The 25,513-nt window shown below is 35.6% G+C and overlaps 2 protein-coding genes across 14 annotated transcripts in view; both read right to left on the reverse strand.

Annotated features, from left to right (window-relative positions):
- Positions 1–202: 202 nt before the first annotated feature.
- On the reverse strand, positions 203–1,703 carry LOC105223268 (uncharacterized). The gene is made up of 3 exons (XM_011200937.4): positions 1,455–1,703; positions 1,205–1,392; positions 203–1,146 (listed from the first exon to the last, which is right to left on the reverse strand). The coding sequence occupies exons 1-3, from the start codon at positions 1,561–1,563 to the stop codon at positions 328–330; spliced, it is 1,116 nt and encodes a 371-aa protein (XP_011199239.2). The 5' UTR covers positions 1,564–1,703; the 3' UTR covers positions 203–327.
- A 719-nt stretch (positions 1,704–2,422) lies between these two features.
- LOC105223269 (NAD(+) hydrolase sarm1) overlaps positions 2,423–25,513 on the reverse strand; it is a 119,947-nt gene continuing 96,856 nt past the window's right edge. For 6 of the 13 annotated variants that reach the window (XM_049458628.1, XM_049458624.1, XM_049458630.1 and 3 more), the window contains 6 exons: positions 11,923–13,824; positions 11,670–11,849; positions 11,436–11,605; positions 9,253–9,446; positions 7,468–8,557; positions 2,423–2,953 (listed from right to left, as the gene is read on the reverse strand). In XM_049458628.1, coding sequence (XP_049314585.1) covers positions 2,869–2,953; positions 7,468–8,557; positions 9,253–9,446; positions 11,436–11,605; positions 11,670–11,849; positions 11,923–13,824 — 3,621 coding nt within the window. In that variant the 3' untranslated portion in view covers positions 2,423–2,868. Of the gene's footprint in view, positions 3,736–7,467; positions 8,558–8,938; positions 9,447–11,435; positions 11,606–11,669; positions 11,850–11,922; positions 13,825–15,068; positions 16,039–25,513 lie in introns of those variants that run through there. The other 7 variants (XM_049458629.1, XM_049458625.1, XM_049458636.1 and 4 more) reach the window with 5 other exon arrangements.

Here is a 25,513-nt window from a genome sequence, read left to right on the forward strand (position 1 = left end):
AACTCTGCCACACAGCTTATTAACGTTAAAACTCTAATAAAATCCTACATTTTTGGTGGGGCATTTTGCATTTTCCAACCGGAAATAGTATAATTATTTACATATATGCTAAAACTAATAATTTAGGAAAATGTGTTAAATTCGTTGTTAAAGTGGTTTATAGAGCCTGAGAATGTGGATTAAGTAAATTACTATAAAACAATTAATGAGTTTTGTCACAACGTAAAAAAACGTTTCAAACTGGTTAGCTATTTTATTAAAACATAAATAGTAATATTTGTTACAACTAGACAAAATATAAAACAATATTTTGACATTTTCATTATATCAACTAAAATAATACACAAACGCTTGTATTTGTTTTGATTCGCCCACAGAAACTACTAAAATAGGCACAGGGTACTTTTGCAAGTTGTAGATATTTGTTATTTCTGCATGTGTAGGGAATGGCTCATGTACCCCTAGTATCAGTAAACGGAAAGTTGGTGGCTTTGGTGATCGTTTTTTGAATCCATTATTATGCAGGTACAAATCGAAGGCTATGTGTAAACTGCGCACCTCATCCTCTGTGTTTATAGTGGTATCGCCCATTTGAACAATGTCGAATTTTGCGAATGTTGCTTGAAATTGTTTATATTCCGGTTCATCTTTGAGACAGTCCAGGAAGCTTTTTTGACTAGATGCTACCTCTAGACATCTTCGTTTCGCCTCTGTTGGGTTTTCTGATTCGTCAATTGTGACTTTTCGTTTACCAGTAGATATGATCTTTCCATTGAAATTTATGGTTGATGAATCTGCTTCGCTTAATTGTTGTTGTTCTTGTACCTGTTGTTTGGTTATGCATTCCTTAATTTGTTTCATTTCCTTTTTTACTTTTACAAAATGTGGAGACTTCTTTACATTTTCGGGTATGGCACGATTATTAATAACATTTAAAGCCAGTGCCCAAGCACAATCCTCTTCGGTAGGTTCGATCTTGTCGTAATAAGGAATATTTTGATGTCTCACTAAAATATAGCCAATGCGCGTTAAATGTGCATATACAAGATATTCATTGCATTTAGGTGTAGCTGTCTCGCCTAAAAGCAACAAATAAGCTTGTTCAATTGACATTATCATGGAATGATATTCTAATTGCAAACGATTCTGAAAGGACGTAAAATTATTAACTACAGTTTTTTTAATCATACTTTGAAAATTTTACCATTTCTAAGAGATATAGCGCCTCGTAATATTCCAAATATAATCGACCGCCATGACTATAGCCAAAATTTCCAAATTTGCCATCTTTACGTAGCACGTGCACCGCTTTTTCGTCCGGGTCCCAAGTAGCCAACGCTCGTCCGCCCAAGCGGTCAGTGCGTGGCAAGGAGAGTTGCTTCCGCAAATCATCTAAAGTTAATATAATTGTAATGTGAATTAATTTGTTAGCAATTGTAGTTATTTCAACATACCATACAGTTTATTTAGCTCAAGTGCTTCCTCTACTGTGCCCTCAGGAACTGTTCGTTTAAGTCCAGATTGTGATTGTTTATCAACTTTAGCCGTAGACATTTTTTCCATTTAATCTTTTCCCCTAATTTTTAATTTATATATTTTATAATTGTAAATTTTAAAAATTAGTTATTATTTTATGAAAGTTTGTAAACAAAACAAAAGTGATAAGTGTGGAGCAGAGGTAAGTTAAAACGTGATGCTGCCATATTTTGAACAGAAAAATGATTTTCTTTGCTTTGATGTCTCAATGGTTTTGTAGAATTTACTACTTTTGCACATAAGAATCTTTTCAACAAAAACTTTTTGATTGGTATTTATTTAGTAACTATTTGATTTATTTTTTTAATTCTTATATTAAACCAAGCGCAATTTTTTCAAGTGACAAATAGGATTTTCTACGGTGTACGGTGCTGTATGAAATAATTGGCAACGCTGACGTCTTAAAGTTTGCGTTGCCAATCGCTTATTAGATTTTTCTTTAAATCAGCTGTTGGAAAGCAAAGAAATAATTGAAACAATATCCGGCTGTTATTTTAAAAAATTTGCAAAGTTAACGACGAGCTAAACTAATACATGAAAATACTCAAAAAGAAATATTTAATTGCTCTCTTATTGGTAACTTATATATAAAGTAATATTGTATAGAGTGAATAACATGTGCACTTTGGCTGTTTATACTAATCGGTTCTGTCGTGAAATTTGACTTTTTTTCAAATATTGTTTGTATCATGCTTTTTGTGTTAAACATGAAAATACTTACTGTGTAGTATGTGTAATGTGCAATACGTAAAATTAACTTTTACTGGTGTTTCTGCTATCAAGACTCACTGATTTGTTTTAGTGCCTGATAGTAAAAAGTAAAAGCTGATCCTTCTAGAAAACTTACGTACTGTGCAGCGAATAAATCAACCAAGCACGCCGAATGTATAAGTATAATACTTCCAACATTTATTTCGATTCGTTGTTTGCCTTGTAAAATTGAATTCTTAATTTTCATTTTTTACAAAACGTTGTACATACGAAAATTCTTAACAATTACAATTTTAAAATAGTGTAAACAATTTTCGTTAGTAAATTAGATTAGGGTGATTTTTGTAGATATAATTTTGTTAAATATATAGCTAACCCTTATCCTTCTTACTCGATTTCTGAGGCGTAACGCGCATTGAGCCTTTTAAAACAATGCACTAGTTGGAGCTTAAGCTCTTCGAGATTGCTTTTGTAACCGAGACAAAAGCAGCAAAAGACGCTTGCTCCATGGCGCTTAAAAGGAAATTGGAAGCGTCTGTTCCCAAATACAAATACTTGTAATTACTCGTCAACTGCTTTGCTGGCAGGTGCCGCTCGTCCGTATTTATAATCTGTATGATACTACCAAAATATAATTCTGCCGGAGGATGGTGTTGTTGTTTTTGTTAATATTAAATCACGTATTTCGTCATCGTCTAAGTCGTTACTAAATGCGCGTGTAATTACAGAATAAATACAATATAATTAGTTTACAACACTTGTTTTGTTGTGGGAAAAATTGGTGATTTTATATGACGCACACAGAAGCATAAAGAAAAGTGCAAAATGATTGAATAGAAAAAGAGTGTGAATACAATATTTTAGAAACAATAAATAAGTTTAAAACAAAGTTGAAAATTTAGTAGCGATTTCTGTTTTAATTTTCGTAAAATTTACTCTTATGCACTAACACTAAGTTAGATTTTTATTGGTTATGTTTTTCATTTTCTTTTTTTGGAAAAGTGACATTAATAATAAATTAAAAGTGTACAGTGACTTAAGAGTTAATTGTTTTTGTTTACAGCTAATTAAACGAATACAACAAAAACGCAGTACACGTTCAGACATGAATATACAAGATACAGGTTGAATGTTGCTGATAATGACAACCAATAACAACAATTGGTTAGTTCGGTCGGATTACGGTTTTGATAAGCGCCATTTTTTCCACTTCATGTGCTGCTAAGTTTTCACTTATGTTTAAGGTGTTTCGTTTATGAAACGAAATTGTTAAAGTTTTGCCGATATTTTTGCACTTAGCGCTTATGCATGTTTGTATGTATATATGTATGCGTTATCAGACACATCACACAGTGCTCAGTAATGATAATCCAAGTTAGGTGACATTGGGATGCAGTTGTGTTGGAGGAGACAGACACGTTGAAATGGGCGTGCACGACGACGGTTTCAGGCAAAAGGCGCAACAAGTAATTGATGCTCTCTTATGGTCTACGAAAAAATAAACAAAAATTTGAAAAATAACAAATACGAAAATTTGAAAAATTTATTAAAAGTTTTTTGGGGCATACGTGCAAAAACAAAAACAATATTGCGTTAAAGACAGTTTAAGTTTTAGTGTTGCAAATTATTCAGTTTAAATGAATTGAGCTAAAATACGACATATGGCGAAAATTTGCTTTTGCTTAATAAAAGAAGTGAAACACAAAAACAAAGCGTACGTTTTCAGAGCATAACTGATTAAAATACAAAACATTTAGCGTTAGCAGTTGAAATAAGATTTGTGTTCAAAATATATTATAATTTATAATTTTTTATGTAAAAGACTATGTGAAGTATGTAATTTATGTGGGACAATGCTTACTACTAGACAAAATAACCGACATCAATAAAAACATTTTCAATTAAAATAGATGTATGTGCAAATATGTACGTATATATCATAAATTTTGAATTTTGTAAAAAAGAAAAATATGTTGCATATTTCACAATCCAAAAATAATAGTATTTTGGACAAGAAAATGGTAGTATTTCGAAATACCATATTTCGGACAGACAAAAAATACATTAATAAAAGGAAGGACAAAAAAACATAAAAAACTGTAATAATACAATTGGCTATTTGCGCCAGGTTCTTATAGAAACAAACATTAAAATGGTGAAAATATATATGAAAAGTAAGATGTGCTAAAAATATTCAATTTGGTTTCGGATAAAAAAAGTTAATTAGATTATTGTGTGTTCTAAATAAAAAAATAAGACTTGAAAACTATTGTGTGTATTAAAAAAAGTATTAAACTAGAAAACAGTTTATAAGAATATTGTAAACAGATTAAACCAAAAGTGAATAATAGAAGTTTTTAAAAATAACGCTAACCATAATTGTATATCAAATATAATTTTCGCTTTCAAACCCGTTCAATTTTCCTAGAAACGCAATTAACCGCCCGCTTTCTCAAGCCATAATTTTTTTATATTTACATATTTGTAATAAATGCAAGTTGTTTTTGTTGTATTTTCTATTTTATTTTCACTTAAAGCCAATAGGTATTTTGCAGTAAATTTGTAGGTTATATTTTTAAAAAACAATATATGTATTATGTAAAATTATTATTTTATAGACACTTTTAATGTATGTTTACATTTAAAATCAATATACAGCGTATGTTAATTAAAGTTTATGAGAAAATATCACTTACAAAGTTAACTTTTAATGTAAAATATTTTTGCGTTTTTTATATTTTCGTTTGTAATAAACTCTTGTTAAAATAATATATTCGTGGTTTTTTTAATATTATAGTTTAATAATAATTTTTATTATTTAACTTAAGGCCTGTATTGGTTTCTTTTTTTTTGTTTTTTTGCATTGTTAGCAGAAAATTCATTGAATTTATGCAAATATTTCTAGCTTACTCCGCCTACATGTGGAGGTTTTCTTTGTTCTTGACAAACGGACGGCATACATATTTACAAGAAATTAAGAAATTAAAAGTATTCAAAAATGACAACGGACAGTGGGAAAAACTGGACGTAATGTTATTAACTATTTAAAAAAACTTTAGAACTAACTTATGACGCGTACTTTGTTGTTGTCGTATTTTTTATTTAATATTTTTTTTATTTAATTATTTAGTTTTTTGTTAATTTTTTTTTTAATTTAATTATTTTTCCATTAATTAATAATAATTAATTAGCATTTTATGTGAGAAAACCAATAATTTTCATAGCAATTCATTTTGAATGCATTCGGTTAATACGAACCACCCTACTAATCACAAGGCAAATAGATTTTTTCTCGGTTAGTTTGGCTTCCAGTCGCTGGAATTATCAAATATGTTTGTATGTTTGTAGTAAGTGTCATGATTTCGCACACAAGCTGGCATACAAGCATTTATTTTCCATTCTCGTTTATTAAAAGTCGAAACAACAACAACTAATATAACAAAAATGAGCAGTAACTTGGTTTTCTGTTAAATAGAGAGATTACAGCGACGTCAAGCGCTACTCAGCGCAATTGTCAAAATCAGTTGCTTTGCTGACGTCACATTAGCTCATACTTTTTTCGAAACCTCATTACAAGACGGTAATCTCCTACACTACCAAAGTTCACTGTTAGTTTGTAATAAACGTTAGTAAGAAATTTTGTTATTATAAAATTACTTTTGAAAAGAGAAAAAACGTATTGAAATGCGCGAGAGACTGTTACCAGATACGCACTTAGTTTGTTATATTATATTTGTAGCGCAAAGGAGAGGCAAAGAATCCTTAGGTGCGTTACTTTTCATAAAGAAAGTTGAATGTATAGTTTATAAATCCCCTTAAGTATATATTGGCAGCAGTGATGTAAGTGTCTAGTTTGACTGAGCGTAAAGTGTGCAGAGTTTCAACTGTTTATGGGCTGAGAATGCGCTGAATTTGTAACTATTATGAGATCTTCTATCTATTTCTTGTTTGAAAATGTGCTAATTGATTATTGCGACTACATTATCAGAGCATCGAACCAATTTTGGGAATAAGACTCATTTGTGGAGGCATTAGCCGTAACATAACTCTTTACTCTTGGGAGGTTTCTCTGAAATTTAGATTGAGTCAGCATATATTATTGCTCGAATATTTTTGGTAGAGGCTAAAAGAATGCTGAAGAGATTTCGCTGTAAGTTGGAGTTGAGGAACTGTAACAACAACTGTAAAAGCTGTTCCTAGCCTTTTAGTATTTTCTTTATCTAAGTGGTTGAAATACCAAGACATATTTGTCGTACATTTGTCTGATTTGTCAAGAATATCTAAATAAACTAAGAAAGCTGGCTATGAAACTTTGCTAATGAAGAGTTTGATACTATATATAGTTACTAAATTCAAAAAAGTAGAGTAGTTGCTAGAAGTTACAAAGGAGTGTAAGTATATCATATAATGTCTTAAAAATCTGTTTACCATGTTCAACCTAAATACACCCTAAGCAAAGCCTCTGGCTTTTAACACTGTCTTCGCCACGTGATAATACACCGCTGGTTTGGATTTATCTAACGTCTTATCTCTGTTCGAGTAATCTCTACTTTCTACATGAGTGTATAAAGCCTTTAGTGACCTAATAAACTAAGTATATTTTTAAAGGGGTTCTGGAAAAATTTCGTGAGAGAGTCACTCAACACATGCCGAGCTATGCAACTGCAGGGTTGTATTGAAGAAGCGGGAATTAAGCTATCAGGTCTAAAATCTAAGCGCGGCTAACACTCGCTGGGTGGCAAGCGCCATATAATTCTTACTTATAGCTTATAAATTAACTACATTAACTAATAAATGTATGAAATTGTATGGTTATGGATAACATTTAGTATGTCTACTACATATGCATGTATGTATGTAAGCACGGCGAGATGGTTATGACAATAACAAGACACTAGTGAGAAACAGTTAGATTTTCAAATGCATTTTATGAAGCAATTTTATTAGAAGAAGGGAAAGCGGGAGAGAGAGAGAGATACAGTGAGCGAGACAAGTTAACTGCTGATTGGTCGATAATATGGTGAGACACGAATGCATACGATTGATTGTTTACGGTTTCAACATATTTATGTACATTGGGTGAACTGATTGGCGCAAACATTTCGATATTGATTTTGATTGAGATCGCAATTTCACTGATACGAACGAACGGGTATACGAGTTAAGTGTTTATTGGAGTGTATATTTGAGTGTGTGACTGTGTGTTTGTGTGATGCTTACTTTTTCATCAGCGAACGAACTTTTTTAATTGTTCGATTCAGAATGGTTTTATTGTTTGCATTGTTGTTGTTACTGCTGTTGCTGTGCGTGTTGTTTCCCGGCGCATTGCTACTGAGCGAAGTTGACGACGTTTTGCCACTATTCTGACTGCCGCGATGCGTGTGCGCCGACGCGCGCACCTGCGATCTGAACATGCTGCCGCATGAGGTATTGCTGCTGCGCAACGATTGTGTATCATCCGTCGAGCTGACACCCTCCGGGCTGCGACGCGTCACAGGCAGCATGCCGCCGCCGTGCGCCTTCCGTAAGCCAACATCGGCCGGTTCGGGCGTGGTTGCGGCGCTGGATGTGGACACGCTGTCGCCGCGTTGCGTCAACGGTTGTGTGCGTGTACCGCGCTTGAGATCGGGCGTTGCGGGTGTGGCAAGATTCTGCATACTCTGCGTACCTTCCATGAGCGCCGGCTGTGGTTGCGACGCCACCACTAACGCTAACGTCTTGTCATCGAGGAAATGATCGAGCGAACGTGATTTACGGTGTTGCGCATTTGTTGGTATATTGGCGCTCTTCTCACGTCTAGCGACCGTTTGCGGCGGCGCTTCACTGGAAAACTCGGACAGCGAACCGACCGACGAGGCATAATCGTTGCCCGGTTGTAATGTGCTTGTCGAACTGGCGTTGGTCAGCGCTGTGCTGCCGGCCGTAACACGTGCCGCCATATCGGCAATACGATCGTTGGAGCCCAAACCGTCGGTGGTATCCAGCAATTCATCAACACTATGACTGCGATAATTAGTGGCAGCACCGGCTGACGCGCCATTGCTATTGGCATTGTTAATGCCACTGGCCGAACTGCGCCGGGGTGGCCGGTAGCCAGCCGGCGACATATTTTGCATGGAGCCACCCATGAGCAGCGCCTTCGGCTGCGCCATCGTCTGTTGTGTGCGGTACGGCGTGATTAGGTTGCGCTTCGAACCACGCCCGAACATGCTCAGTTGACCGTTGCTGCCGAGCGGCCCGCAGCTGCCGCCGATCCGTTGTCTGGCCGGTGAAGGGGATTGCCGGTATCTATTTGCCTGGTGATTAGCTGCTAGTTTGTGATTAGTATTAATTAAATATGAACGTTCATTAAAATTTGAATTTTGCATTTAGAGTTTTCAGATTTTTTAGTAGTACGAAAGTACTAACATAAATAACTAAGTTTACGTCTTACTAAAGCTAACCTACACTTTAAGTAGTGTGTTTCGAACGCCGCGAAAGAAATTTTGAAAACTTTTTGTGTTAGTAACTATTTGTAAGAGTAAATAAATCTTTTGATAAATATCAAATAGTAGGGAGTAAGTTCGAATTGGGAAAAGAGGTGTTCGGTTTTGGGATTGTTGTGGAAAATATTTCCTTTGATTTTAGTTTTGCTTCGTGCTTCCTCACTAATCGCTAGTCTAAATTTAATATCTACTAATAAATATATATGTATATGTATATAGAGGCTTGTATATATTCGAAGAGTTTGCGTTCGCATAATCACTATGCTCATAAACATTCATCAATCTTATTTTGCATATCATATTTTTATGATAATTGCTTTTGTTTTTGTTTTACTCATTCTTTTCTTTCAACTTTTTTTCGTCATAATCATAATATCTGTATGACCTCATATTGCGGGGCAATCCAGGCGACTCATTTGCTCGGCTTAATTTTTTCTTTCGGCCTTTCAACGCTGGATCGCCCCGTTCTATGTATTCGTATTTGTTGTATTTGTAGTTGTCGTATTTTGTTGTGCCCCACCTTGTCCGCTGCTATTCGCCGCACCACCGGCACCGCTAACACATACAACGCCACTGCCACCGCCGCCGACACTGCCGCCGCCCACGCTCTGCTGATAGTCGGAGTCATTGCTGTGCATTCTTTGGTAGGTCACCGAGCCCGGTGTGCTGGGTATGCCCACAAGGCGATCCAAATTCTTCTCACCACGCATGAATCTGTCGTGTGTGTGGAAGGAAAGAAAAAGGAATATGCTTTTTAGTAAAATTGGCAACGTATTAAAAATCTATTTGTGTTGTCTGTGCAAAAGTATCGGTTAAAGTGATTTTTGTTTAAAATCAGTAAAAAAAATAATAGAAAATATAAATAAAAAAATTTAAAATATAAATAAAAAAAAAAATAAAAAATGTTTTCCAAATTTTGCTTATGAAATTTTATGAGTGTGTTGTATGTGTGTACATTACAGAGTTGCCTTAGTACTGAGAGTAGAGAAGCGTTTTGAGTAAAAAATTACTCCAATTCGTATTATCTCTGATACTTCGCGATTGTGTCGAATCTTTTCTAGTTATTTTAACATGCAAGTAGTAACAGACAAATTTTGCACCTTCGTCAATTCCTTAACGCGAGTTTATGAGTTAAAAAATTACATATTCCGTATAGTATGTGAGTTGAAGATATTTTTATAAGGATTATAGTAAACTTTATAGCAAATGAAAGTGCAATAATGCGTCGCAAACACTTTGCCACTGCGAAATATATGATGTGGCGAAAGGAAATTTGGCGAAAGTATAAGTAAAAAGATACTTGAAAAATGTATGTATGTATACCTTTCAGGCAAAAGCCGGTGATAATTTTCAGTCACAAGTGCATTAATCCGCTTAACATTGGAAACTTATAATGATATCCATCTGGCGTGGCGGTAAAATGATTTTCGAAATCACAAGAAAATTTGTAGAAAAAATATTGAAAAATTGGCAATTTTTGTTTTTATACTCATTTCTATTTTTCATTGCAAACAAATTTGGTTAGGTTATAATATTTAGAGCATAAATGTCAGAATCACTATAATAAAATGTACTTAGTGCTGCCATATTAGTGGAAATTGATCCTAAAGTAGATACGTGCGAATAGTGGTCAAAGATATGCGGAATGAGCAAAACATTTTAAAAGTTGCGTTGTCGGCCGACCCACTTTTCATTAGCATTGACATTTTTGCAGGAAGACCCAATTATACTGAAGTGAAATAAAGTAGAAACGGCTTGTGGGCCTTGAAATATTTTGGTGTGATATGGGTATCTTGAGACTTCTTCTAATCGCTGAGCGATTCAAATGAAGTTTAGAAATCTCTGCTGTAATTTCTTTAAATTATCCACAATAATCATAATAATCCATATACACCGATTAGCCTCATATTTTAACACGAGCTTTTTTCAGCAGGTAAACGAAGATTTTTTTCTCACCAATAAAAATTTGTTTATAAACAATTTTAGGTCAAAATTGTGGTAAAAAATCAATCTTTTTTTGAAAAATCATCATTTTGTCAAAAAAATTTATTTTGTTTATTTCTACATTTTGCTTTACTAGATTTAACATTACTCTAATGAAATCTGTTTGGTTTTTTAATTCTAGGGGATCCAGTTCAGAGATATAGTGGTCACCGCAAGGCTCCCGGAGATCAGCTGTATTTCCTTTTCAAATAAATGGTATTACTAATACTAAGTCCAGTTAAAAGAAACAATAATATGTGCAAAAATTTTTGGATCAATAACTTTAAAAGTTTTGTCAGACAAAGTTCTGGAAAATTCGCTTTTTTCGGCCTTCTAATTGTATATAACCCCTTAATGATGCCGTTACTCTTTTAGTAAGTCCACAATTATATGAAAATTATTTTTGTTCTTAACAATACTTTTCTGCATGAAAAAGTTTCCCTCACAACTATGTACGGTTCTTGTCTTTGCTATTATAAATTTTGTGAATACTCACCGCACTTACTAGCATTTTCACCACACTTATCTATATACAAGGGTCTGTGCATCAAAGACTCAGATCAAAAGCTCTTAAACGAAGCCTAGCTTTAACGTTGTAACGAGATCTCAACTAATATTTTCGAAACCGCACCCTACCAATTTGCATCGCTTCATTCCGTGAACCTTCAACCCTTCCGACAGGGCAATGAACACTCACTTCGCGAATTCGTGATAACTTACCTCTCTAGCTTATCGATGCAGGCATCCTGGTAGTCATGTATCCACGTGACGCCGTTGAAATGGCAAACGCTGCGCATATCTTCTGGCAAACGATCGGTCTCTGGCCATGTAAATTGTTGATCAATTATAGGAATAATATTACAATTTGATTTCAACGCGGCGACGATTTCCTATAAGTTAAATTGTAGCATGAAATAGCGGTGTTAACTACTTATAACTCGCGAAGGTACTTACGCGATGCACCCAATCCTTGCCATCGTCGTCATCCACGCAGCGTTGCAACGCATTTGGTGTTAATACTAAAACGAAATTCTTCGCCTGTCGAATACTGTTTAGCAGTCCATTATCGAATTTGCCCGCTTCCAGGCGCTCAACATCGATGAACACCGAGAAACCGCGCAACTGCAAGTGAACCTGTCGTACGAGATGAGTAGAAATATATTAATAAGATTACGTACGCAAACTATGTGTAGCATTGGAAACCTACCTTTAATAAACTGGCCAACTGTGAGCCATTCGAACGCCGATAGCTGACAAAGACATCCAAAGTCTTTGCCATATTCTCCTCCGACGAGCTGGGTAATGAGTTTTCCAGGTTTTTTACGGCATTCAGTATACGCAGCCGATGTATGGAGTTCTTGATGCCACACTCAGCAATGAGCATATCCTCATTCAGCTGTGGCAGCGAGTTCCGATCTATGCCGGCATTCAGCATTGCATATGTATAGGTGCAGTACTCTGAACCGATTTCGGCCAAGAAATGATGCATCTTTGCCGTATCTTTCGATGAGTAATCGGCCATGCGTTTGAGATTTTGCAGCTCGCGTTCGAAACGTTTCAACAGTATGCCATTCGCGATGCCAATATCATCGCGTAGATTTTCCTCATTCAGCTTCAGCAATAGATCACCATCAACTTGAGACTCCTCGAACTGTTTCACAAACTGACCGAAATTAATTTGTTTCACCCATTCTTGCACGTCTTCAACCGACCACAATGGTACTTGTTGCGAGAGTTTATGTGGCACGGTTTCGCCGATGAGACGTAGCGCTTGCGCGGCGAATTTAGATGCGATCGCATTCGGGCAACTCGCTACAGTCTTAAGGGCTTCGATCGCGCCAATATCGCGAAAGATTTCTGTATTGCCTTGTTCACGCTTAATGCCCGCCTCCATGCAAAAATGGAAAGCGGCGAGATTGCGTGCCTCCTCACGGTTCGAACTCAATACTGGCACCAAACGTTCGAGCCAATGCTTGCTTTGTCCGTGAGCATGCGCTAAATTGGAGCGCGCGAAATCGGAGGGATCGTGTGTGGTGACGAAGGGTTCCACCAAATCGAGACAACCTGATTTAAGCACTTCAGCTTCGATCTCTTTGTTCGCCACGAGTACGGCAATTGCAAGGCAGGCGTAGTATTTTATATTATCATCGTCATGGAAGGCCAGCGGGAATAACCACATGGGTACTTTGCGAAAGATCATAGCTTCCTGATTTTCAGCGCCACCATAGAGTGACAAATTGGCTAAGGCACTAGCGCAATGACGTAAAGTCTCCACATCATTTGTACGACATTCGAAGAGCACAGCATCGAGACCACCCAATTTGATGACATCCGAGCACGTACCCTCCGAGTGTTTGAATAGATGCTCCAGTATGCCGGTACCCACACGCGAATGTTCGGTGTTTGGTTCCTTTGTGCACATACAGGCCACATTCACCACTTTGTCGAGCCCATTGTCCACGACGTGTGTACGATTTTCTGTTGTTAAGCATTGCTCCAACAATTTGGCCGATGAGAACTTGATTTTCATATCACCCTGTACACAATTCTTCATGAGCAAATCTAAACCGCCACTATTGCGCAATGAGTTGCATAGACTGTAGCCGAGCTCATGACCGTGTGTGGGCACAGCCCAAGCGCGTTGCATAACCTCATTGATTTTCTCCAAATACAACGATTTCTCTTGCGCTGCTTTCGAGTCCTCCAGCGTATTTACGAATGATGTCAGTACGCGGGAATATTTAGCGATAGCCTGTTCGATCTCTCGCTGTCCGCTGCCAGATGTCAGTGCCTTCAGATCATCCAATTTTAGGTCGTGCAATTTAATGAGCGCTCCATTGGTGGCGGACATTTGTGAGGAGGACGAGATCATGCTGCTGCCCGAACTGGAGACACCCTTATGGGTCATTGTGTAGTTCGCTTGCGAAGCGGATGACATATGCTTCTCCTGGCTGATGATGCCGTTCGAGGTCATCGTCTGTGATTGTTGCGACTGTGAGATGGCTTTCTTGTCGGCGGAAAAGGTGTCACTTTGCACTTTAATACTGGCGGCAGCCACATTGTTGCTAGCCTGTTGAGTTATATCGCCAGTGCGTAGCGAGAGGGCTTCCTGAAATGTTTGAAAATAATGTTGGTGATTAGTTAGGACTTATATCTAAGCGTAAACATATTACATATGTATGTATTTCAGTGGTATTAAAACTGTTGATAGCTTGGAGTAGGGAAGTGCTCACATAAGCAGTAGACGTAGAGAGATAACGCTTGAGGCACAACATATAGTTTGCTTTATCACACATTAATAAAAAAATAATGGATGCATATGAATAGCTTGGGATATACTGACATATAGGTGACAACGTTCAAAGTATTTAATTTTTTCATGCACATCAAGATATTCTCATTTGCATTTGTTGATTAACTCTATTATTTACAAATTAATTGAAGAAGATTGTAGATAAGCTTAGGTGAGCTTCAGTAAAGAAAAAAATTGAATCCAGTCTGTTTCGGAATAAACGATACAGTATGATTTTATGATTATTTTCAGCTCTTTCTGCTTAGCCTACCATATCTGCATGACAGTTTGTCCCAGACAACTCCTCAATATCTAATATCTTCCTAAAGACACCGCAACATAAATATAAACTTATATTTATCTAGTAAGCTATCTCAGAAATTTTGTTCTCCCTTTCAAATAATGAGTTCAAAACTTTTTAGAATCTTACTCGAGATCAACATATTTCCAGTTTGAATCAAGAGTCCACACAGAGTTCGGGACATATTGCAAAAAGTATTCGAATTTCGATATTCGAAGAAAATGCCTAAGAAAAGTCCCAGACCCTGAGGAAAGCCTACATATATTATAAAATGTAGAAAAAAGTCTTTAAGACCAAATAGAAATCAGAATACTATTTCATTAATGCAAGACTTTTTAAGATCTTAGTAAGACAGAGCTGAAATCATATTTCCAAACTCTTTTCTAATTATTCGGCGTTGGATGGATCTAAAAACAATATGCTTCAAACAAATACAACTCTATCATATTTCATTGATTAAATTTTATAACACAAACGTTATAAAAATATATATAAACAGGAATAGAAAGGAATCGAAAGATTAGTATGAAGAGAAGGAGATCTAGATCATCAAAAAAATTATTTGAACACATCACGTGACTTGATAATACCGCAACTATAAAATTTCCACTGTCGGCACAAATACTACGAGATGCCAAGAATATCTAAATGAACTTGATATTAACCAAACAAAGCACTTCATTGTAAATCCCTTCAAATTAAAAATAAATTTTCCGACGCGCAAAGCGATGAGCTTGCAACTCGGTCGTTGTGTGTGTACCTTGTTCTGTTCGACCTCGATGGGTATTTCGCGAACATTCTTCATGGCATTGCCACCTGTTGCAGCGCTGCTGAGATTCGGGTTGCTCGAGTATGTACCGGATGTGTTGTTGTTCAGGTGTTGTGTGCTTGTGTGGGTGGCGGCTGTGGTGTTATTGCTGTTTGCAGACGATTGTGGTGACAATTGCTGTTGCTGTTGTGGCAGCTGTTGGTGTGTTTGTATGTGGGCGTGTGGTGGCAGGGGCGGCAGCGAAGCGATTTGTGGTGAGCTAAAATGCTGAAAGGGTGGACAAGAGTTCTTACGTACAGACCGAGAGGCGGACGCGGCCGATGAGGACGACGACGACGAAGATGAAGATGCGGCTGACATGCGCGCAGCAGTAGACGACGACGACGAGGATGAGGAAGAAGACGACGCAGCTGATGACTTTTGCGACGATGACGATGCAGATTGTGTGGACGTCGATGCGGACTGAGCGTGTGATTTCATTGCACCGGTGGCGGCGGCAGACAGTGTTGACGACTTCTTTGCGGACACATTGTCGTTGATCGTGGCGATGGTGGGCCCCGGTGGGCCGACGATCACTTGTATGGGCTGTGGTGGTGGCGAAAGCGGACAGGTGGGCGAAAAGCGGCTGATGGGCGTGCCACCGTTGCTGTTAATTATGGGCGGTGGCGATAACGGCATCTCGACAATGGGACTGGGCGAACGCGCGGGCACGAAGTCCGATTGGCCGCTCGAACGGTAGATGCCTTTACGTATGGGCCAAGGTGGTTGATGCGACATCTTCGACGGTTGGTCGTTTGTGTCTTCACCGTTAGGTTTGGCACTAAGTTGGTTTCCTATTTTGTCTGTGCTTACTTCGTTTCACGCTCGTCGGTTTGTTGTTGTTGTTTTTTTTTTTTAAATAATTTTTGCTTTATTGAGTTTTTATTTGTTTAATTTGTATTTTTCGATTTTTCCTGCCGCTAATTGCTAGATAATGAAACAGTTGCAAATTATTGGCTGAAAACACCTGCGCAATTTGCGAAATTCCACACGCCTCAACTGTGCGAGCGTCTCGTCTGTGGCACGTCGACTGCGGGCGACTTTCAGCCAAGAAAAACATTCTAAACAATTTTCGCACAATTTTTCTTTTTCGACATAAAAAACACAACATTTAACACAAATCAAGTATGTATGTATGTTTGTATGTATGTATTGTGTATAACTAAAATAATTATTGGCTTATGAAGTGGACTTTTGTATAAATATATTTATATATATATATACATGTATATAGGTATATATGTATATGTCAGCACTGTATTTTCGGGGGTACGCTTGTGGCCCGCACATACGTCAACACCAGCGATTTATTGTTGTTGTAGCGGTAAAATATATTTTCGATTTATTTATATTTTTCAATACTGTATGCTTATGCATGCGTGTGCGTGTGTGTGTCTGAAACGCAACTTATTTGATTTCGTTAATTTCTTGGTTCAGACTACAACAACTACCAACAGCTTCTATTAGCTACGCGTGCGCCACACACTCAACGACATATCGACGTGAAAAGTTAATGATTTGTATAGACAAAGCAGTAAGAAGCATAACACGATTAAGTCGGCGGGTACATACATACATACATAGTGGGATTTTATTTACAATAAAAATTTCACATATTCAGTACAGTTTAGCGCACAAGTGTAAACAACAACACCAAAGACGTGAAATGGAAAAGAAGAAAATCATATTTTATTGACAGCTTACATATGGATAATTAACGGAGAACGCGTAACGTTTCATTTTGTTGTAGCTGTATATTGCTTATAATTGTTGTTTTTAAATATTCAAAAATTTCCAATATATTTTTATATATAAGAGGTTTGTGTTGCGCCTTTTCCGCAAGTTTGTTATTAATTTATTTTTATGAACTATTTTATTGTTCACTTAAAATATTTTGCTTCTGTTTTTGCATTGAAATTTTGATTTGAGTTTTACAACACTACTTCAGTAAATTATTATTATTTTTTTTAATATGAATATCTGTATATAAATACAACTATTTTTTGAAATATACTAAACTTTCTTTAGATGTATAAATAAGATGGTAAATATTTAAAAATCGGCGAAAATTATAAGATTAAATTCGGTGCGAATATGCAGTAGAATAGAATAGTTTCGTTAAGTTTGAAAAATTTTAAAATCCAAAATTTTCGTTTCGTAATCATTAATAAATGAGTGAAAAAAGTTAAAATCACCGTTATATGCATTTTCGTTCAGTTTCAAATACTTCGTTAAGTTTTCAAAACTATTAATAATCTTCATTAAAAACTTTATACACACTTATTTTAATAAGCAACACATAAGATTGTCTTTCCATAAACTTTAATACTTTCGTTAAGTTTGAAGAGTTTGAATTAATTCGAAATGTTGTTTCTATTTGAAAACTATTGGCAATTTGAAGTACTTATAACGTGTTATTTATAATAAACTGAAATATTAGATATTATTTAGCAAATTCGTTAAGTTTGAAAAATTCTCAATTTTTGAATTTCTATGAAAACTACTAGTAACCTACATTATAGATTATTTTAATAAACAATACGCAAAATCGTCTATGAACATACAACTTTCGTTAAGTTTGGAAAAATTTCTCATATTTCGAATTGTTAGTTCAGTTTGAAAACTATTGGCACTAAAATGAAATATTAAATATATAGTCATTTTTGGAAATTCGTTACGTTTAAAAAAACATCTTAAGTTTTTGAATTTCTTACAAATTTTTATAATATACATAGTTTGTATGAGTTTAAGGACAAAAATTACTCACAAACTCATTTTTAAGGTTACAAAAAAGTTGAAGGTAAGATTTCAATATATTTCTTCAATTTAAAAAATGAAATATGCGAAATGTTTTTCCATATTTTAAACATTTTCTCTCAATTCGAAAAATAGTACGAACTTGAGTTCCATATTTGTCACATTCCAATATCGAATTTTTCGTTAGCGCCCCAAATATTATTTATTTAGTTTGATTATTAAAAAAGTTTCGTTAAGTTTTGAAATCTTTCGTTGAGTTATCAAATATTGTAAATCTTATTTGTTAGACTTTTGCCAACAAAAAACATAAATTATTGAATTTGAGTTAGTCGGTCGTTCAATTTTGAGTTATTCATTTGGCCTGAAAATGTTTAACCTTGGCTTTCATGTTTGTCATATTCAAATATCGAAATAATTAACTTTCCTTTAACGAGCCAAATATGTATTTAACTTCATTTGAGCACTTAAAAAGTTTCTTTAAGTTTTGAAATCTTTCGTTGAGTTATCAAATATTGAAAATATTATTTGCTAGACTCTCCACAACCAAAAATATAAAATTTTAAATTTGAGTTGGTCGCTCGTTCAGTTTCTGTTTGTTTCATTTGGCCTGAAAATTTTAAACATGCACTTAATTTTTGAGTTCTCAACGAGAACGTTTTTGTTTAAGTTCAATGATGTTCAACATTGCTCTTTCAGAGTAAATAAAAGTTCAAAACTTAACGCAGTCATATTACTTCCATCCAATAGTTTCCATTATATCCATTTTCAAAATTTAAGTTTTTTGAAATTGAAAATCTGAGCTATTTGATATTAATATATTGTTTATTGTCTAAAATTCGTATAAATAAATATGCCTAAGGCTCAAGTTTCGTTCAGTTTTGTAAAAAAAAAATAGAGAAATAAAGAAATTGAGTGTGAAGAAAGTTTTCTTCGGCAACTGTAACGAGCGGATTCCAACGATTGACAATTTTCTTGGAAATAAAAATATTTGCATTGGATTTTATTTTATTTTGTTTTTTATTTTTAATTTTGAAATTGAAAATTACATATTTGGCACTCGAAATACATTTCTGAAGCCGTATTATTATAGGTTTTAAAGCCAAAATTTACAAAATAATGAATCTCGAATATTATTATTTTTTTATGCACGTTTCATTATTTAAATTTAAATATAATAACATTTCTATTATTAAGCTCAACATCCTTTCAATATTCACACGCGCTAATCAGTTTCCGTAGGACGCTTCATTTGACGATCATGGGCAAACGCTGCCAGCGAAGGTCAAATCTATTTTTCCCACACATATTTTCGACCCTTGTTTGTGCATTTCACTTTGACTTGGCATATAAATAAATAAAATTCGGAAGTATTCAAACCCAATTGTCGCACATACATATATTTAGATTTATATAAAATATAAAAAGAAGAGCGATGAAATTAAAATTTTCACACGCATACGCGTTAAAACGAGTGAGTGAGTAAGTATTTTCTGCCCGTTTCGTATTCGTATTCTCGTTTAGCGCGCTCAACCAACGGAGGCCGCGTCAGACGGAAACAAAATTTGCACGGAAAACTACTCAACAACGAGCGACTCGATCGTTTAGCGGCTAGCGAAAGACTGAAAGTGTCGAATTGAAAAAGACATGCGGGAATCATACCGTTAGGTGTTGATCTTGCCGATCGTGTACATTTGCACAGCCGAAGAAGACAATAAAATAAAAGAAATATATACATACTATGTATAAATAAATAAAAAAGAGCTTAAAATGAGATAAAATATATAAAAATTTGAATAATTCTCAAGCGTTGAGCGGCACGCGGACAATGAGCAGCGCACGAGAGCGACATGGTGTGATGTTGAGCTGAGTAGCGGCCTCCTCAGGAATAAGTAGCTACCTTGGCTCGCGCCACCCAACAATTCAACATGAATGAATGCAACATATAACGGAGTTTCAACATGCTTCTTATAGCCGTGCATGTGCCTGGTATGTGCTCGTTATTTAGCTTGACCGATTGGGTGTGTAAAAATATTTACATAAATGAATAAACTTGAACTTGACTAATAACTGTATAAATACGAGCATACGATCGTACAGGGTTGTATTGTTAATCTCCATGGCTATGTATGTGTGTGTATTGTTATTGGCAGGGGTAGTGATCTCGATTGTCAGTTATGTGTATGTATATAATTGGTGAATATTTGAATATTTTATTATAATATGTGGCAAATTGTTCAACAAAAGCAGTCTCTTGTGTGGATTTTCTACGTTCTGTTGATAGTTAACGCTCATCTAATATACAATTTTACAAGTAATTGTAACAAGTTTACAAGTAAGTAATTTGTAATTAAAAGAAATTCTGTAATTGTTATTTTATTAAAATATGTGCGCTATAAAAAGTTATGATGTCAATTCAATTAAAATTAACTTTTTTCATATTTCTTTGAGCGTTTTTTGCGCGCTGGCTGCTGCTTTGGCATTTCGCCAACTGCTCGCAACTAATTTCTTCTAGCTAATTTGTTGCCATTTTTGATTTTATTTTTATTTTTTTATTTTATAATTATATTTTAAATTTATCAAATTTTTTTATTTACTTTTAATTATTTTTTCACTTTTTTCAATTTAGATATAATTTTTTTTCATTTTTTTTTATATATTTTTTTCACTTTTCACTCGCTTGCGATTATTCGCGCCTAATTGCCTAAGAGACACGGCACCTTGGAGATAGACGCGTTGTGTGCTGGATTATTTGCGCCAACAAAGAGGAGAACAAATTAGCTTATGACGTGTTAATAAGCTTTTCCAAGGTGTCAAGGAAATTTACCGTTTATTTTTAAGAAAAAGAAAATTTGAGTGACATTAGAAAATTAAGTACTTGCTACACGTGACTTGAAGCGAAAAATTGTACCGCATATTTTAGTCAAAAAATATTTCACTTAAAACTACCCTGTAGTGAAGCACATTCCTTGCGAAATAGTTTGTAACTAGTTTCTTTATAACAAAACATAACTTGAAATAGTTCACTTAAAACTACCCGGTAATCTAACTCCTTTCTCCGGAGTAGTTTGTTTAACTATTCTAACGTTAAATTTGTATTATAGGTCAATTTTAATTTTCAGAAAATTATTTGAACGTCAAATACCATTCGGAAAGTGACAGATAACGGTTTTTACAAAAAATTTGTTTAACTTTCAGTCACTTATTTGCAGTGAATCGGTTAACGAATCGTATGCAATTGGTATATCCTAACCAAACTCTTCTCAACTCTATTCGGCATCCTTTATTACAATCTCATTTCAAATCTTTTTTTTCAGACAGTTAAAACACTTTACTCTCATTTGCACTCATATCAACCAGTGAAGGTATTTTCTCTGTACAAAAGTGTATTCAGAACTCTGAATTTTTCCTGATGGGCTTCTGCTGAAGCTACAATGTACCTCGAAATAAATTAGTTAAATTGCTTTCTGCTGACAGTGCTCAAAATATTGCATAATCCGTTCCGCTTTTGTTACTAAATTAAGCCGCTTTGTTTTATGATATAAAAAAGAGATAAGATATTAATACACGAAATTAATTATCAGACAGCAATCAACGCGATAATCAAGCGTCACTAGACATTAGGAGTCTTCATGGCATGAGCAAATTTTTAATATTCTGTCAGCCAACCTGAACTAACATTGCACTACTAACCAATATTCTTACTATAATTTAATATGTTGGGCCCAAATGGGTTCCATCAAACCTTCTAAATACTTTTTTGATATCCTTACGATATTAAAACGCTTTTTTCAGTTTTCTATAGCCGGGTTTGAGAAACTCGATTGCAAAACTTGACTGACTAAATTAAGTCAGTTAGTTGGTTTATGATTTTTTTGAAATTTCTGAAACGCTCGGTTATATAACAGGTAATATAACACATACATTTCTGATAGCTTACGGTTATATAATTGGTAATATAACCTATAATTATGTTTATCGCACGTTAATTTCGTTATATTGCGTTAGACGCTACAGTAATTAATTTTTCGCTTTTTATTATAATGTACATAGATAATTAGATAACTTTTACTGTGACTGTGTTTATCTGGTTTGTTCATTGTGAGTATATGGTATTGCGCCGAAAAGTAGGCAATGCATTATGACATTGTAAACATTTGTTTTTAACATTGTTGTTATTTGTTTAATAAAATTTGTTAGACACAAGCGAAACCTTGCGTTCCGAGTTAAATACTAGTTGAATGCGTGGCGAGAATAACAAGTTAGAATTTTTTAGGGATCGCGATAAACTGAGTCGAATCTACGCGAAATTCGTACAAGAAAAAAGACAAATGAAACAGAAACCCTTGGAGGAAACTATAAATATTGGAAGTTAGGTCCTTAAGCTCTAAATATTAGAGTCTCTCAGTTCCTCTCCCTAGTTCTTAAATCATTATAGACGCTATAACGATTAAAATATGTTATACAGTAAAACCAGATTAAGCACCGAACCCGTTTAAATAATCACCATTAGGAGGCTTTGTCCTCGCATCAAAGGGCTTAAGCTGTCCTTTTGAGCACCCAATCGTGCTAAGTACCTCAAAAAACTTGGATTTTTTGTGTTATACTATATTATTCACATCGATTTTTTCTTTGGAAAATCTCAACTTTCATCGTAATTTATGTGATTTTTATTGTACAGAAGTTTCAAAATATACCAACTAAACATGGATTTTGATCCTATAGTGGGCTCGAGGTATTGTATGTTTCTTGGGAGCTTTTGTGAATATAACATTTCGAACGAAATAATACATTTCTTCGAGCCAAAAATCACTTTTATTATATTTTGGTGCCAAACTATGAAATTTTATACTTTTATACATATATTTATAACGGCTATCAAACGCAGGCTAACTTGACAATTGACAGTTAATAGTAGCAGTGTTGTATTCGAAGTCACAACTTAAAAAATTTAAAAACTTTCTGTTTTATCAATATATCTCGTTAAGCATTTTTAAATGTTTTTTTTCGCACATTTGGATTATTTTTTGTTTCATATTACCGTTACTTTATTTTTGAGAGGGGTATAAACACATATGTTTAAGCTTATCCGCAAATGTAAATTACCTTTATTTTTCCGAGTATAGATTGTGGACGCGAACGTTTTGAATATTTGCAGATGCTGGTTTCTTGTGCTAAACAATACTTTGTTGTTGTCGCCAGCAGACACTTAGTGAGCAACATAATGCCAAAAAAGCCCAGAAAAAGTCTTCCAACAAATGCCGCACAGCAATTTAGCCATGTGTTCTGCACTATCAAACCACTTTAGACCAACTAAATACCGTTTATTTAAGAAATTTGGAAAACACTGCTATTTCCAAGCAACCAAACAAACAAACTACAAACGACCGACGAACTAAAGGAGCTGCTGCTCCTTTCGCCACTTCACGCGACACAAAAGGCGAAAGCAAAGGCTAAGCGAAAATCGATATTCTTTTGTCGCGAGTTAACGCCCTTGGCATTGCAAGTGAAGTGCAAGTAACTGGCGATTTCCGAGAATTATGCACTAAGTAGTATATTTTGCTTAGTCTTAACTAAAGTAACTTTTTCAACTCGCAAAATTCACGTTTTTGTTGAAAGTTTTCGAACCATGCTTTCGCTTTCTTTATCACACTCTCTTTGCGTATACTTCGTTTACGCTGTTCCATGATTTTCCCTTTGCACACTCTTTTGTTTAGCGAAAATTCAATTTTTCTCAACTTTACACACGCAATCGAATGTCCTCAGGCACGAAGTCCTTCGCATAGCACAAACTGCTAATTCAATTTTTTGTGAAATTCCTGCCAATGCTTTGTTCGTTGTGGACTTTTATAAAACAATAAAAAGCACCGTTAGTTTAATCACTGACAGCGTCAAGCCTTGCGTGCCAATGTCGACTTGACTTCTGCAGACGAAACAAAACACTATAAATCCACCGAAACAACGCACGAGCGATTAGCCGCTTTGGAGTGTGGAGTGGCGTGGCGAGCAAATGGGAGTGCGCTACCGCCGCCGTGCCGCAATTTGCCACTATAAGCACACACATATAGATAAAGCAGTGTTCAAATCCACAGAAAAGTCCACTCAGCTGCTAGGTGTGGATGTGTGCACACCCTTTTCATGTAATATGTAATATTCAAAACGACCTAAAGCTATCGTAAGCAAGGGTTTCCCCACACACTTTTATATATGCTGCCTATATTTATATGTATATGTACGTATGTTTTTATTACCCGCTAGTTCTAATCATCTGTCGGCTGTGTCATTTATGAGTGACGCTTGCTTTGTTGTGAGTAGTGGTGTTTCCCTTTTTATTCTGACTGAAAAAGCTCATAACCTCATGCTAAAGCATCTGAATTGAAATTCCTGCATGTTTATCATAGATCTACTCGCCCTACATTTGAATGTAAAGAACATCCCACTGAAGTCAAAGTTAAGTAGAGCACATGGACATTGCTGCTACGAGGCAGACATTACGTCACCAACACGGTACTGATTTGTTTTTGCACCTCGCTAAGCACATTTCACAATGCTTTTTGGGTAATGATTGCAGAAGACCAACGAAGCCCACAAACCAGCAATAATAAATACTTCTTCTTTATTGGCGAAGACATCGCTTGCGGTGTTATAGCCGAGATTACAACAGCGCGCCAGTCGTTCTTCCTGTTCGCTGCTTGGCGCCAATTGGAGATCCCAAATGTAGCAGCCTCCTTCTCTACCTGGTCTTTCCAACAGAGTGAAGGTCTTTCTCTTCGTCTGCTTTCCTCGACGAGTACTGCGTCGAATACTTTTACTGGAGTGTTTTCATCCATACGCTGAACTATGTCAGTATCATCGTATATCTCGTACAGCTCATTGTTCCATCGACTGCGGTACTTGCCATTTCCCAACGCGCAAATAACAAAAAATCTTCCACAAGATCTTTCCCTCGTACACTTTTAGGGCCGACTCATCAGATGATGTCATTGCCATGCCTCTGCATCTTATAGCAGAACGAGGATGATTAGAGCTTGAAGAGTTTAGTCTTTGTTCGTCGAGAGAGGACTTTATATCTTGAGGTACGTCAGCTGTACACTCTTATAGAAGATTGTACCTTCTCTTTTAAGATATGCAGCTCGCATTATTTTCTCCAAGAGTAGATTGAGCAAGTCGCACGATACGGAGTTGCCTTGTCTGAAAACTGGTTTGGTCTAACGGCTCGGAGAGATTCTTTTCGGATCCTGGTCGACTTTTTGATATTGCTCAACGTCAGTTTCAATAATATATTGGTTATTAAAAAAATACTGCCATTGCGAAAAGCTTTGTCTTGCGGAACCGAAATTCTCTTTACTGAGCCCTAAAACACAGAACAGTTAGTATAGAAGCAATGATATGTGTTAGATCCCATGGTTTGCTGCTTTAGGTTAGAGACCCTCTGTTTCATCGCTAAAGAAATTCAAAGGTGCAGGGTTTCAGACAGCAAGGCCACTTTGGACGCGGTAAAGTTGTAAAACTTTAACGACGCAACCTTCTAGGTCAGTTTTCTTTGCAACTAAAAATCTTCAAAACATTTACTTTAAAAGAAGGATAATAAAGGCTGTAATGAGTGCCCTACCGGGTACTGTGATAAGTAAACATACGATCTG

This window comes from Bactrocera dorsalis, chromosome 5 (assembly GCF_023373825.1).
Source record: "Bactrocera dorsalis isolate Fly_Bdor chromosome 5, ASM2337382v1, whole genome shotgun sequence".
Taxonomy (NCBI): Eukaryota; Metazoa; Arthropoda; class Insecta; order Diptera; family Tephritidae; genus Bactrocera; species Bactrocera dorsalis.

Bases quoted from the DNA above. Each gene is read 5' to 3' on its own strand.
- LOC105223268 (XM_011200937.4), bottom strand. From the start codon at position 1,563: ATGGAAAAAATGTCTACGGCTAAAGTTGATAAACAATCACAATCTGGA. The intron at 1,393-1,454 runs GTATGTTGAAAT...TATTAACTTTAG, and splicing joins TGAGCTAAATAAACTGTATG to ATGATTTGCGGAAGCAACTC. The intron at 1,147-1,204 runs GTAAAATTTTCA...ACGTCCTTTCAG, and splicing joins CGCTATATCTCTTAGAAATG to AATCGTTTGCAATTAGAATA.